This window comes from Apus apus, chromosome 4 (genome assembly GCF_020740795.1).
Source record: "Apus apus isolate bApuApu2 chromosome 4, bApuApu2.pri.cur, whole genome shotgun sequence".
In the NCBI taxonomy this organism is placed as follows: domain Eukaryota; kingdom Metazoa; phylum Chordata; class Aves; order Apodiformes; family Apodidae; genus Apus; species Apus apus.
In genome coordinates, this window is record NC_067285.1 from 26,017,363 (window position 1) to 26,031,377 (window position 14,015).

Consider the following 14,015-nt stretch of genomic DNA (forward strand, 5'->3'; position numbering starts at 1 on the left):
GAGTAGATCAGGGCAGTGATAGAGATGAAAGTAATTTTGCTTCAAGCAGTTAAGTTTTTCCTGTGCAGTAATTTCATGACATAATATGAGACTGCAGCCCAGAAACAGTAAGGGATAAAGAAGCCCTTAGGTCAGTTTTGCTGTCAAAAATTATGAATTTCCAAACCCCAGGGTAGCCTTTTGTGCTCCACTTAAGAGTCCTGGTAGAATAAAATGGGACTATCAATATGCTGAAGACTAGGAATGTGAGCATGTAATTTCATACACAGAAGAATGGATCCATAACGTGCCCAGGATTTGAGTAACTGAGGTCTTCAAATACTTGCCAATTTTGTCCTTGTTTCTGTTACTCTTGCTTGTATACTGACTTGGACTATTCTGGTACTTCATTTTTGGTCGAAAGCCCTTCAATGCACACCTTCCATAAAGGTGAGACTTTGATTCAAGTGCATATCATAAACTGACCCAGTTTAGTTTAGTCTGCTGTAATAAAACTGCATGGTGACATGTCAGCACAGGCTACCATTTAAAGTAGTACACCCTTTAATTTTCTTGAGAGGTAACTTTCAGAGTTACTGTTGCACCAACTTAAAACACCCAACCAACAACCTACTCAGTTCTAATAGGATGGTGAGGGTGATAGAAAGGGGAATCAGAATCCAGAAGGACTTAACTTGGTGAAAGCCCAGAAGTGCAAAGCGACTTGCTGGGCAGGTTTTGTGGCAGATACACATTGCTGCAGTGCACAGCAGTGCACTCATGAGCAAAGTTTTATTTTCCACCACTGTATCCAGTTTGTGAGGCAGTACGTAACCCATGTTTGTGGGTAGCAAAGAAGCAACAGTGCTTCAAGGAAAAAGATCTAAGTAAAAGTGCATCTGGTAACATGCACCATTTACAATTTCAACTTATTCTGTATCAATCTAATTAGCTTTATGATGAGGAGAGTGTAGAAAATAAACAACAGCAGCACAGCTAATTGAAGGACATAAAGGTTCATTTACCTTTTCTGCCTCGGTCCCCGTTTCTAGTTGCTGCTTCTGTTTAATGCAGATCTGTCCCACTTTAGCCAGGAGCTCATGTGGGTGAATGAAGACTCTTGAGCTCAACAGGAAAGTGAAGATGTAAGTCCTCTATGGAAAGCAGAGAGGGGAAAAAACCAAGGTTGAATAACTTGAGCAAAAATGTCTTCCTTGGAAAAAATATTCCATAAACCACAAACGTAACTTTCCTTTATTTTGACTTTTTCATAGTTTTTCCTGTTTCCAGAGTAGTGATGGTCTTTTCTAGCTATGTTAAAAGGAAATGCTGTAGGCTTCAACAGTGTTAACTGTGATGTTTTCAGATTTCTAACTTATTTCCCTTTAAAATGCCAAATTTCATATGCCTAACCAGTTACTACTCACCAAAAAGACAATTTAAATCATGTCTAATGTTGGGTGTTATGTCTCTTTAACACCACTATTTGTGCTGATTTGTTTCCTTTGGTTGTTTTTACTGAGCTGCAGAAAACTGCTTCATGTGTATCCCAAACCACAGCTGTAATTTTTTCATGTATGGTAGGTTGTTGGGTTTTGGGTTTTTTTTATTTTTTGTTTTGTTTTTTTTTTGTTCCACTTTCCCACAATCACTGACACAAGCTTTAACTTAGATTGTGGCCATATGACAATAATTTAGTTTTATGCTTGACTTCACTTATTTGGGGCCATCTTATTCAGAGTCATCTTGAGTATGGCCACTGCTAATAGATGCCAACAATTATTATTTCTCATTAGAAGTAGCCTCTCCATTTGTACTTTAAAATTTGTAATGCATTGTATGTCCAAGCTTTGGACAGTTTAGTTCAAGTGACAATGCTTTCATGGCCTAGTCTTGCTTCAGTGTTTGAAACTTGGCTTTTGTATTTGAATGTAATTGACTTGAGTCATGACAGTAGCATCTCATCAACACTTGTTTTTCCCTTAGGCTTTCTGACAAAATGTAGAAGTGGGAAATTGTAGGGGAGCTCCTTGACAATAGACTTCAATTAAGCTTTGTTATGTTTGCAATGTGTACTGTTATACTGCACCATGTTTTTAGAAATACAATTTGGCAGGCCACAGGCAGGTGTGCATATAAATAGTCATACATCACCTTGGACTGGGCAAGTAAACTAAGACACATAAAAACTTAGGACCAATTATCTAAAATATGGTAACTCTGCTATTAGCTACCAAATTCTACTGCTTGCAGTCTCTAAAATACACCTGTAGCTGAAAAATAATTCTATCTTTAGGACTATAGAAAGGTTATGGGGTCTGTCTCTCTAATTGCAATAAAATGTGCTATTAATGAAAAATGTTTCCACTTTACTAGCAGTATGCTGTATAGTATAAATTTAGCACTAAAACCCTCCAAATATCAGAAAGGGGGAGAAAAGGTGGGTTGTGAAAGTCAGGATGTTTTGAGAGTGAGTGAACACAATAGATTAAGCCTATGTCTGTTAAACATCCAACTCTGTCCTGAGCTTGTGGAGAAGCTAATGAAAAGCACAGAATGGAGTGGGATACAGCAGAAGCTTTTAAAACGCTGATTCTGATTTTAAGATCCTATTCACACTGGGGTTCATGTACTAAATTAGGAATAGCCTTAACTCTGTACAGTCAAAACTGGAATTAATCTGTAGTCTTTGCCTTGTCTACGTTTTATGAATAGAGGAAGAGAGGAGGACAAGGGTTAACTGGATCAACAGTTTTGGTCAAGTTCTTGAGTAGTGCTTCCACTGATGCCTACAGAGGATGGACAGCTGGGGCCACCTAACAGTCAGGCTCTCAGTGACTTGGAGCAGGTGTCCAGGGTAGTGACGGGACACAGAACATGGACACCTTTCTTGCTGGCATGGTTGCAAACACCCCACACAAGTGTACACTGGGAAAATTTAAGCTGCATTTCTTTTGGTATTTTATGTCTCTCTGCAGAATCTCCAGAGTTTATTTTTACACTTACAATGACAAAAAAATTGAATTTCATTAATTACAAAAATTCAATGTAACTCTTATATATGAATCTGGAAGCAGCTGATGAGATTGTGACAGCTTTGGAGAAGCTCAGTAAACCCTCTAGTACTGTATATGGGGTGTGTTATGGACACTTAAATTAGGCTGAAGAGCTAAGCTGATTCACCAATGAGACTTGGTTGTGTTTTGGTACAACATATCAGATCTTTTATTTTTTACATAGGTAAGAATGATCCCTGGTATGAAAATGAAGTGGTATGCTCGCCACTCAGAATGAAAGCATGAGAAAGAACAGCATTGGGTCATGAGATTTTCTGGAAGGTTTTGGGGTTGAGGTTTTTTTGGCTTTTTGTTTTAAATTATGCCTAGTTATCCTCTGTTTTTTGTAGCTAACATCTGTGCTCATTTCTATCAGTGTTGTCCCTAACCTTTAGACTCTGAGTCAGGACTATCTGGGAAAGGAATTTAGCTGTTGGGTGTGTCTGCTGTCACTGGGTTGTGTGAATTTTTTTTTTCTGGAAATATGAAGCAGCCCTCATTTATACCCTATTATGCATTTGCAAGGGACAGGGATTAAAAAAAACCAACCAAACCCAAAACAAACAAAACAAAAAACTCAGATAGTTGTGTCCATTCCTCATGTTCTTAATTCTGGCAGTTTAGAAGCCTGTCTGAAAGATGCCTGTACATGTAAGTAGTGGGGAACCACAACTTAAGCCACACTGTCCTGCCCGTGACCTTTGCTCTGATAAGCTGGAACACATTCTTTAAAGGAAAGATGTCATTTTGCTTCTCATAGTAATTCTAGTGTTAGTCTTCTTGGTGGAAGTTGATGTGATGTGGGAGAGGGTTTATGCAGAGTGACTCTGAGAAAGGCCCACTCAGAGTATCATGTCCCTACTGCAAGAAAAGCGTAACTCAGATGACTTCTGCTTTTGTTTGGTTTCTTTGATAATATTTTTTATGATGTTCAAAAAAGTGTTCAAGTGGCAAGACAGAGGAAGATACATGACCATAGAAGTGCATACTTTACATTTATGCTTGCTGATGTCTCTCTGTAATCAGTAATACCTCTACTGGACCCATGCAATGCTTTTTCAGACAGCTCTGGACTACTAGGTTTTAGAAAAAAAAATGGTTATTACTTCTGAAACCCATCTGGTATATTTTTGTAACATTTTTTAAGTCAACTGAAAATAGGTTCAGTATTTTGGAAAATAAAATTGTCCTATCATGGTCAATCAAGATGTGGTGGTTTACAATATACTGGTATCTAGTTATGGGGGGGAAATGATACTTTTATTGCTTATGCTGGCATAGACAAGGAGTAACTGCAATTTAAGAATCAACTTAGAAATTACATGTCTGACAGCAATATTGTCTCCCATCTCTCTGGTAACAGCCACTCCCTATCAAATAAAGAAAATTCAGGCTGAACTAAGCCATACCTTTCAGCTTAGTGGTAGGTCTCAGGGTTGGGAACCCAGTTGTTTTGGATAGAGAATACTTTATACTACTGTCATATGCCTTATCTAGATCAAGGATTTCTGTGATTTGTTGCACCTGTACTATTATACACACATAGGCTAAATGTTTTAACTGTGTAAAAATCTACACACTCTTGGAGGCAGTCCCCGAATCCTGAAGATGGTCTGGAGAAGGAAATGGAATTATGAAGCTAGCTGGTTTGACAAAGAAGGATTAAATAAATGTTTCCATAAGCTCCAAGATTGAAAGTTAAACTCAATTTATCCTACAAAAGTGACAGGTATTTGGGAGTAGAGGCAAAAAAAAAAATCCTTTCTGCTCTTGGAACAATAAAAGCTGACACAGAAAGGGCTTGTGCTTTACAATAGAATAAGAAGCTAGATTCCTCTAGTGCCTAAAGTTGTTGCTAAGAGATGAGCTGAATTATATTAAAAAAAAAAAGAGCAAGCGCACACAAGACTAAAGAAGGAATTGTTACTCTCTGACCCAAGAATGCACTGATGTCTTGTTGAGGAGCTAAAAACAAACAAACAACAAAAATCAACTTCTTTGTGTGCTCACTGCTTGTTCTGGAATTTCTTGTTTGTGAAATATTTTCTTGAAACATTTTCTTGCTTGGGCACAAGGGTTGCAGACTGGTACATTCCATTCCTAACCTCCCGAACTCCTCTGTCTCATGAGTATACATTTTTCTATGTGCTGAACAAGTCCCTGTACACAAACAAGCCTCAAAAGAGCAGTACACAAATGTAGGCCCTTATCTTTCCCATCCTGCCTTGCCTGTCTTGTGTTCTGCCAACATGGCAAATGTTACTTTTTGATTTGCCTCTACCAGCACAGAAAGAAAGTGTTTGCTGTCTCCCCCACTCCTTTTTTTTTTTTTCTGTCTGGAAGGTTGCTGTGAGCTTTAGTTTCATGTCTACACAGGCAAGAATGCCCTCTAAGTATTGTGCTCAGATGTACTAATCCAATAATTTGGATGTGTCTTGCAATTTACAGAGGGTTCACTCTGAAAGTAAGCCGATCTCCACTAATGTTACCAATAGCTTTTCTTGGTGCAAATTAGCTGGTGATACCTTGCTGCCTTTCTTGGTGTGTGTAGCCAGAGACATTGGACTGAGAGGTTTGTTTACCATTCATAAAGTATTGGCTACTCTTCTGAGAGGTGTAACAGTGTAAATGGCTATCACTCTAACCTTCTGTGGCAACTTCCCTAAAAAGAAAAATGAGCATGAAGTACAAATACACAACTCAACTGAAACAGAAAATTTTGTTTTTAAGATGACTCTAGTACAGTTCCCTCTTTATGCTGTTCAAAGCTTATTTATCTACTCATTTTATAATTAATCCCTTCAGCTACATTGGGTGTTGTGATTTAACTGAAATAATGTGTCCTGTTGTAGAGGAGACAAATTTGGTTTAATGCTGTTTTCTATCTCTCTTCCCAGAGTTCCCTTGGTTGCTTCTGTTGTATCTCAACTGTCAGCTTGCTGCCTATTTCAACTGCAGCCTCAAAGGGTGGGGTCTGTGACTGCTTGGTTTGCAGTGCTCTCTTGCATAGGGTATGGGACAGCAGCATAGAAACTAGCAGCATTCCAAAATAAGCTGTTAACCCCTTAAGTAATACTGATGTTATAGAACCATTTTCAGAATAGCTGTGTTAAAGTAGATCCTATGTTACAAGCTACAATAAAGGATATGTATTAGCAGCTACTTAAACTTAGCTATAGTCCAGAAATCCAAGCAGCAAGTAACTATATTGTAGTATCACATAGGAGATAAAGAACTGACTCCTTGGAAGGTTTAATTACAGCAGCATAAAGCCATTCCACAGATAATCCCTAACAGCTTTACCTGCTGCTTTCTTTTGCATCTCTGCTACAATATATATTTGGGGGCAGGGAACAGAGATTAAATTTCTAACAATGGTTATCCCTCTGTGTCTTACAAAGGACTTGGTACTAAGTCAGCATCTGTCAAAGGTAGTGCACTGGAGTATTAAAATGTACTGGTTTGCTTTTTTTAATCTTCTACTGATGATTGCTGGCAATTCTACTGCTTATACCTACTAAACTCCTATGTGGGGAGTCCCTTTTCCATGCATGGCAATTGTGAGGGTGGGTAGTGCATATGTGGGAGCTTGGAGGGACTTCCCCATGACTGATATGAAACCACAGTAAAAAATTCTACATGTATTAGACTGAGAAACACACAAGATACAACACAGCACACTATTGCAAGCATTAAGTTCAAGATAAAAGTTGATAGTGATTGCCATTTCTTGCCCCCTTGTTAGTCTTTACGAAGAGCTGAGATGTTTCTGCCATAGCTGCCACTTTTTCAGAGCTCAAATGAAATATACGCTATAAAGCCTCTCTGATCTTTGGCATCTTGTTTAAGTTAGATCTTTCAATAATGGGTACAAAGGTCATATTAACTGATAAAATTATATCTCAATAATATCAGAATCTTATTGCATGCCCTTGAGTTAAAAGTACTATTTCATTCAGGGGGACTGTGCAGAGGATATTTCATCAGTTGCAAAATAATTTTCAGGCTCAGGAACATACATTATTACAGTGCTGGCCCAGTAAAATGTCTTGAGAAAGCATTTTAATTTTTTTTTTCTTCTGCTGGCCTAACTAGGAGATGCATAGAAAGTTAAGGGGAAAAAAATACAACTGATTCTGGGTTTGCTTCCCTAGGTAGGAGCTGGTAATAGTCCATCTTGGCTGCATTAGAGCTAAAGCAGCTTAAGAGGGATTGAAAATTCTGTGGCTAATGCTGCTTTTAATTGGTTCTTAAGGCATCCATTTGGGTTCAGCACAGCTTTATTTTGCCAACAAGTGTTGTGATTTAAAAACAGAAGGAAGAATATTTCCGTGAAACAACATCTTTTACTTGCAATGTTCATTCACTAAAGAAATGCATCTTTAGCCTACATCTTAATCTTGAATCACATGAAGGTGGAATTTCTCCAATTCAGATACTAATGCAGGAAAACCACAGGAAGAAAAAAAATGTTCAGTGGCTACTTACATCTGGATAATAGTCCATGGTGGGCACGAGGCGCTCTATCAAGGCTTCCAGTGATCCAGAAACAAGGTTCCCATCCTGATAAACAGGGTCCACACACCTCTCTCCCATGTCTGGCTGCACTTGTCCACTACAACTGGAACCAAGCATGCTGGAAAATATTGGTGTCTGGGGCATAGTTTCCTGCAGAAGTGGCAAAAAAAAAGAAAAAGTGAGAGGGTTAAGCTTTCTTTCAGGATTTTGTATGTGTGGGTTTTATAGAGGCATACATCAAACACAATTACATACTTAGGTGAATGCAGGTTGGGCATTACAGCTAAATTCTGAATGCAAGCAATCACGTATCTGTAAGCTGGCTTTGGGTTTTGAAATGCACTTTGTCACTAAGGCTGTAGATGCAGAAGCTGTAAGCGTTTTCTTCACTGTATTTGATTTCTCCTTTCTCACCAGTTTTCCTCTGGCTCTTTGTGCATAAAACTATGTAAGGATGAAAATGTAAAGTGCCTTCTGAATTTCAAAGATGCTGAAGCAGTGCCTTACTGAACAAACATACAAAAAGTATTGTGTCTTAATGTCCCTTTTTTTACTCTTCTTGAATTCAAATCTTTGGTCAATGTACTAGACTTGCGATGATGAATCCTTCACTTCTGTCACTAGGTGTAACCAGGGTCTTGACAGCAGTGCGTCTTCTCCTGAACACAGGATTTCACTAGAGACAGTGAGGGACATACTGTCTGAACACAAATGCCTTTTTTTGGTACATGAAACCATGAACTATGTGGAAATGAAAGCTGACATAGACTGTAATATACAACTCTAGTAGTCTCTCTTTGGAGATTTTTGCGTAGGAAGCAAACCTGCTGCATGAAGTTTTGGGGTTTCCACTTCCTTCCCCTTAACCACAAGCTGTATCAGTATAACATAGTTACCCACTGTGAGTAAACAGTGGGTTTTTTTGTTTGTTTGCTTTAAACTGACTACAGCTTAAATATATGCAGATGGCTAAAGAAAACATCCTGCTACTGGATGAAAAGGTTGAAAACACTATTGGGCATCAGTATCAAAACAGTTCCCCCTGGCTGCTGAAACAGTTAAGACCGTTTAGAAGGTAAAGTGAAAAGAAGGCAGCATTAACACTTCAGCTGCTGTCTCACCCTCTATGAAACAAACCTGGCAATGTCACACTCTGGGAAGCATTTATATAGCTAAAAGGGATTAGGCCATTAGTAGTACCTTTCAACTGGCAGCTGTTTGTAACTGCACTCGTGTCTTAGTCTTAAGTCCTCTCTTACTCATTAGCAATATTTCAAAAACTAGTTTAAGAAGGCAAAACCTTAATGCTATAAGAGTTGTTTTGTTGGGGGTTTTTTGGTAGCACTTGAAACAATAGCAGAGCAAAACTGTACTTTCCATTTTTTTAATACAAGGCACATTCTTCCTCTCATACTCTCCAGAGTGATCATTCCTGTTTACAACCTGGGTTGCAAATGACTTTCCTGTTTTTAAGGTCAGATGAATGCTAGGTGCTTTGGTAAGGAAAAACCACCAGTATTAGCAATACTTGTTCATCACGGTAGCAGACTCTCTTATATATCAGGCTGATGAGTAGAACTTGTGTTGTGGCTTTCACTAGAAGACCTTTATGTATTCATGTGTGATACAGATACAAGTGAAGTGCAGCAGCTGTTTAATAGTGACCAGGGAAGCTACTCTGAGGAGTGGGTTTCAGTTTCAGAAGTTCAGGACATAGTCAAATAAAACAGAAAAAGCAAGATTTGTAGCATGGTGGAAGAAATGAAAAATTCTGCATGAGCAGGCGTTAAGGTTACTCAGTATTTCACAAGTTTATCTGTCGGGCCTAAGCACTGCAGTACACAACCATCTGACAAATCACTGGAGCATATGATGAAGCAGCCAGCTTTGCTATGCATACTATGTAATTCGCCAGTAATTTGTTTTTCCCTTTTAAGGTCCCTAGCACTGGAGCTGAAAGCTGCTTAGGCTGGACAGGCTGCAGGGGGCACTTCTGGCAGATAGGGTGAAGTTGGCACAGGGTTGTAAGGGGTGTTACCCACCAACTAAGCACCCACTGACAAGACGCTTTAGGTGCAAACATACCCCGGTTTTGCCAGCAAGAGCTTTAAACTCGTTTAAGAGGTGGAGGGTTCCATCAGATTGGTTGTTAGAGGTCCTCCTTGGGAGCAGCCTGCGCCGACCTTCGCGGGTGCGGAGGCCGGGAGCCGAGCCCAGGCTCTCCGGGAGGGCCGGGACCCGCCCCCAGCGCCCCTTCCCCGCGGCGCCGGCTCCGCAGCGGCCCCGGGCCGCGACCCGCCGCTGCCCGCGCAGCCCCGCCGGGAGGGCAGTCGTGCCCCGGCGCCCGCAGCCCCGGCGCCCGCAGCCCCGGCGCCCGCAGCCCCGCTCGCCGCGCGTTTCTTTGCCCCTCGCAGTCAGTGCACACAGAGAGGGGGCCCCAGCTCCGCGGGGCCGGGGCAGCGCTGCGCGGCCGCAGCAGCGCCCTGCGGTAGCACCTGCCGCCCCTGCCCGGGGCCCCGGTCCCCGCGCCTGTCGCTCCCGCGCGGCCGCCGGCTGCGGGAGGCGCCCGCTCGCACCCCCGGCGGGGCGGGCTCAGCTGAGGCGAACCCACCCGTCCCTTTGACCGAAACGGGGTTCTGTCCCCCTCGGCACCCCCGCGCCGCCCCGCTGGGGGCTCCGCCGTCCGCACAGGGCGGGTGGGGACGGCGGCGGCAGCAGCAGCAGCGACCGGCCCGGCGCGCTTACCCGCATCTTCCCGGGCGCCGCGCAGACACGCGTGGGCAGCGGCGGCCCCGCGCCTGACAGCCCTGCCCGCCCCGCCCGTGACGTCACGGCCCCGCGCCGCGCCCCGTTGGCTGAGCGCGAGCGTGGCCGGTTCAAACGGAGCCGAGACAACGGCGCGCGGGGGCGCGTGGGGAGGGGCGCGCGGCGGGGGCGCGCGGGGCCGTCGCCCCGCTCCCCTCAGGGGCTGGTCCCGCCTCAAGGTACCGGCTCCGTGCGGGCGGGTTTCCGGGTGGCTTTTGGGAAGGCTTTGATCTTTCCCCTGGTTTTTTTTCGGGGTTCGTTCTGTTCTGGTTTTGGGGTGGTTTTCCCACGAACACGTCCTTCAGCCACCAGACTGCTCCGCCCCCGCCGCTGCCTGCGTTTCTCCGCAGCCCCTCACCTGCACGCGCTTTCCCACCGCGAGCAGGGCCCCCTCCCCGGGACAGCCAGGGAGCCGGGGGTCCCTGCCCGCCCCTCCCGCGGCTGCGGAGCCGCGGTAGCCCGGGACGCCCTTCTTCCCCCGGCCGGGCTCCGTGCCCCGGCAGGCGCCACAGCTCCCGCTGCCGAGGCTGCAGCCCGCAGGATGCCGCCCCGCCCTCCCTGCTCATCCCTGCTCTCGTCCTGCTTTCTGCTGGAGTTGTTTCTCTTTTCAAATTGCCGGGGCCCGTCACCTGATCGTTCCGGGCTGGCTGCAGACCGTGGGGCTGGCACGGGGCCAGCCCCTGTTTGGCTCGGGCTTGGGTGCGCATCTAGAATCCCATCTCCCGTGGAAACTGCGGGTACATCCAGCCACCCCACAAACTCCCTCTTCTGTACCCAGCAGCAACTGGGGGGTTGCCATCCCTGCAGCCTTCCTCCACGTAAACATATTCTTCCCACTTTCTCATTTTATTTGAATCGGGGTGTTTTAGTGCTTGCCCCATTGTCTCCAGGCATTCAGTAATTTTATTTCTGTTGTTAAACTTACTTACTTAATGGCTCTGCTTGAATATGTAGCAGAGGGCTACACCGTGGTTTCCATGGTGATTAATGTGGAAAAAGCCTTTTAGGGAGTAAGCATGCCAATCTAGGGAGGTGAGAGGGTGAATGTGCACATACCTAAGAGCATAAGGAATATATCCATGTTTGTGCACTGTTTGAGGACAAACACTGTCATCCATCCTAAACAAGCAATATTTTTTTAAAAAGACTTTCAGCTACTCATCATCTTTACTGCTTGTCTTCTAAATTCTTTCTTGTTTTCCAAATTTTAACAGATCTGCTATATTTTACCTTCCTCATTTAAAATGAGCTTTTTCTCTTAAATGACAACTTGAAAAGTCAGTCCTTCTTTGCTGTGCCCAAGTCTGCTTTGCTCTTAGTCTCTCTCTCATATCTTAGCTGTACTCCACAACCTTTAGAACTTGCAGATGTAGCCGATCTGAAACCTGTTTACCCTGAGGCTTTCCTCACTTGTGGCAGACTGCCAGCTTTGGACACCAAGGAAGTCAGTCCCAGGTGGCAGAAGCTTTGAATCCAGTGGTCTGACCTACTGCAGTACCACGTTAGGATGTTAGTGTGTAAAACTAGAGGAGGATGAGGAACAAGTTTTGTAAAAGCTCATTCAAACGTGTTTAAGACTTGTATAAGAAGTTACCTAAAGCAGCAGGTAGGAATTCATAGCATAACTCTGTATAATAAATATGGTTTGTTGTTGTTGTTGTTGTTGTTTTTCCGAAGGTTATGAGCATCTTATAATAAGTCATCTAATATTTACAGCTAAGAGCAATACCAGCAAATAAGTGTGCATGAAAACAAGTACCAGATCTCATTTTATCTCTGTGCTAATCTGTTTTCCCACCTTACTCAAACATTTGCTGACACTTGCAAAAGTATATATCCATTAATCTTAGCAAAACATACACAGTAATTTGAGCTCTAGTCACAGATTCCATCTGTTGTAGAAACAATCCCTGATCTTTTTTTATTTGTTTGGATTTTTACGTTTGTTTTTTTTTTTGACATAGGAAAGTAAATCTGTCCTGTCACTGGCACTAAGAAATGAAGGAATTTAGAAACGTTCTAACAAAATTCAAGAAAACCATACTAGCTAGGCATGCTCTCTTTCTTCTCCGAGAGTCGTGTATTGGTTCTCCCGTCTGTAGGCCTGTTATGCCGCTTCACAATAAGCACCATGAGGAGCACCTAGGGTTTCTACCAAGGTTTGGAATAGCTGATGGACTGTGCTTCTTCTCCAAAGTACAGATTGCATGGGAGCTGATACTTGCTGTAGCTGGATGAAATCCAAAGTAATATATGTAGAGACAAATGGCCAAGACTTATCCTATTCTCTACAGTTCCTTATATTGTGTTTATTGGCGCCATGTGAAAGTGTTGTTCTGTACTCCATTCTACAGTTCAGCAGATAAAGTTTAGATTTTTTTGGTATGTATATGTAAAGGGGTGTACGTGCATGTATATTTCTTGTTTATAAACATACCTATATCTGTGTATATATATTGGGGGTGTTTTAGAGAATGCAAGTTAAGGGAAATGTATTTCTTTTCCTTTTCTAGCATACATGATACTTTGTTTTGGGAACACTGTATTTGTGTAGCCTTGCAGCATTGTTGGAAAGGTAGTTTTAATAAACCAGAGAGGCTGAAGACCTAAATTCCGCTCCTATAGCATGTAACAGGTGAATCATGTAATCCCTTCATTTCAGTTTTCTGTAAAGTGTGGGTGATGACCTTTAGGCCGTCTATTCAGAATGTTAAAATCTGTTGATACAGAAACTCTCTATGGTCTAATTGTTTTTCTAGTTACATAAGTTTTGTTCCTCCATAAATTGCTTGCATTTTGAAGATGTTTTCATTAGGCATTGTCTCATGCTAGTGGTGGGTGGACCCTAGAGCAAGTTTAATCAGTAGAGCCTGTACTTGTTCTGTAGCTTGCTTTTGAGGCAACAGTGCTGGGGTTCAATCCAGCTGGTTAGAGGAGTATTTCACTGCAGAGTGAGTCAGCAGCAGTCATGCCATGACTGTCTCAACCTTGAAGGTTGCTTCAGCCTCTCTTATACTGGCTAACATCATTAGAAAATGTTTTATTATTTTATGATTAATGAAGTGGATTGGCATGGGCAATATTTGGGTTCTGTTCCTGCTCGTGCTTCGGACCTGTTGGACCAATTGTTGACTCCCACTATCCTCAGTATTCATCTGTGAGATGTTGATATGGATGTTGTTATATTTGGACAGTAAGTTTTTGCTTTATTGTGTTTCAATACATTTTCCAAGTACAGTTATATTTCCTTTTAAATGGAAAGTTGTTGTTCAATAACTTGGTAAAATTAAGGAATATTAGTGAAGAAAAAGGGGTGAAAGTGAAGGATAAATCAGTTTGAGAGGGAAGATTATAAAGTTAGGCATGAGAGTCGGGGAAGAAGAAACTTGATGTTTTTCCATTAGTCTTAAAAAACAGCATTTAGGAAACAACTTACTCAAAGGGGCCTGAAGGTATATTTAAAACATAACTGTACTTGAGCAAGTAATTACAAATGTCATTAGTGCTGATCTGAGGCTATAACCTCAAGTATAAATGGACTCTCCTAGAAATGTTTTCTCTGGAGCTTTCATTGTGAAGCTACTCAAATCACTTGTTCATCACCTACCACACAGATCCGGTTATTACTAACATTTGGTTTCATATAACAGAGTATGT

At 42.4% G+C, this 14,015-nt stretch overlaps 1 protein-coding gene across 9 annotated transcripts in view; it reads right to left on the minus strand.

The window, feature by feature from the left end:
* The window catches only part of RASGEF1A (RasGEF domain family member 1A), a 161,500-nt gene that overhangs the window by 16,042 nt on the left and 131,443 nt on the right, over positions 1-14,015 (minus strand). For 7 of the 9 annotated variants that reach the window (XM_051618406.1, XM_051618408.1, XM_051618400.1 and 4 more), the window contains 2 exons: positions 7,524-7,703; positions 1,005-1,133 (listed from right to left, as the gene is read on the minus strand). In XM_051618406.1, the coding sequence (XP_051474366.1) occupies positions 1,005-1,133; positions 7,524-7,697 (303 nt within the window). In that variant the 5' untranslated portion in view covers positions 7,698-7,703. Of the gene's footprint in view, positions 1-1,004; positions 1,134-7,523; positions 7,704-9,638; positions 9,681-10,298; positions 10,338-14,015 lie in introns of those variants that run through there. The other 2 variants (XM_051618405.1, XM_051618407.1) reach the window with 2 other exon arrangements.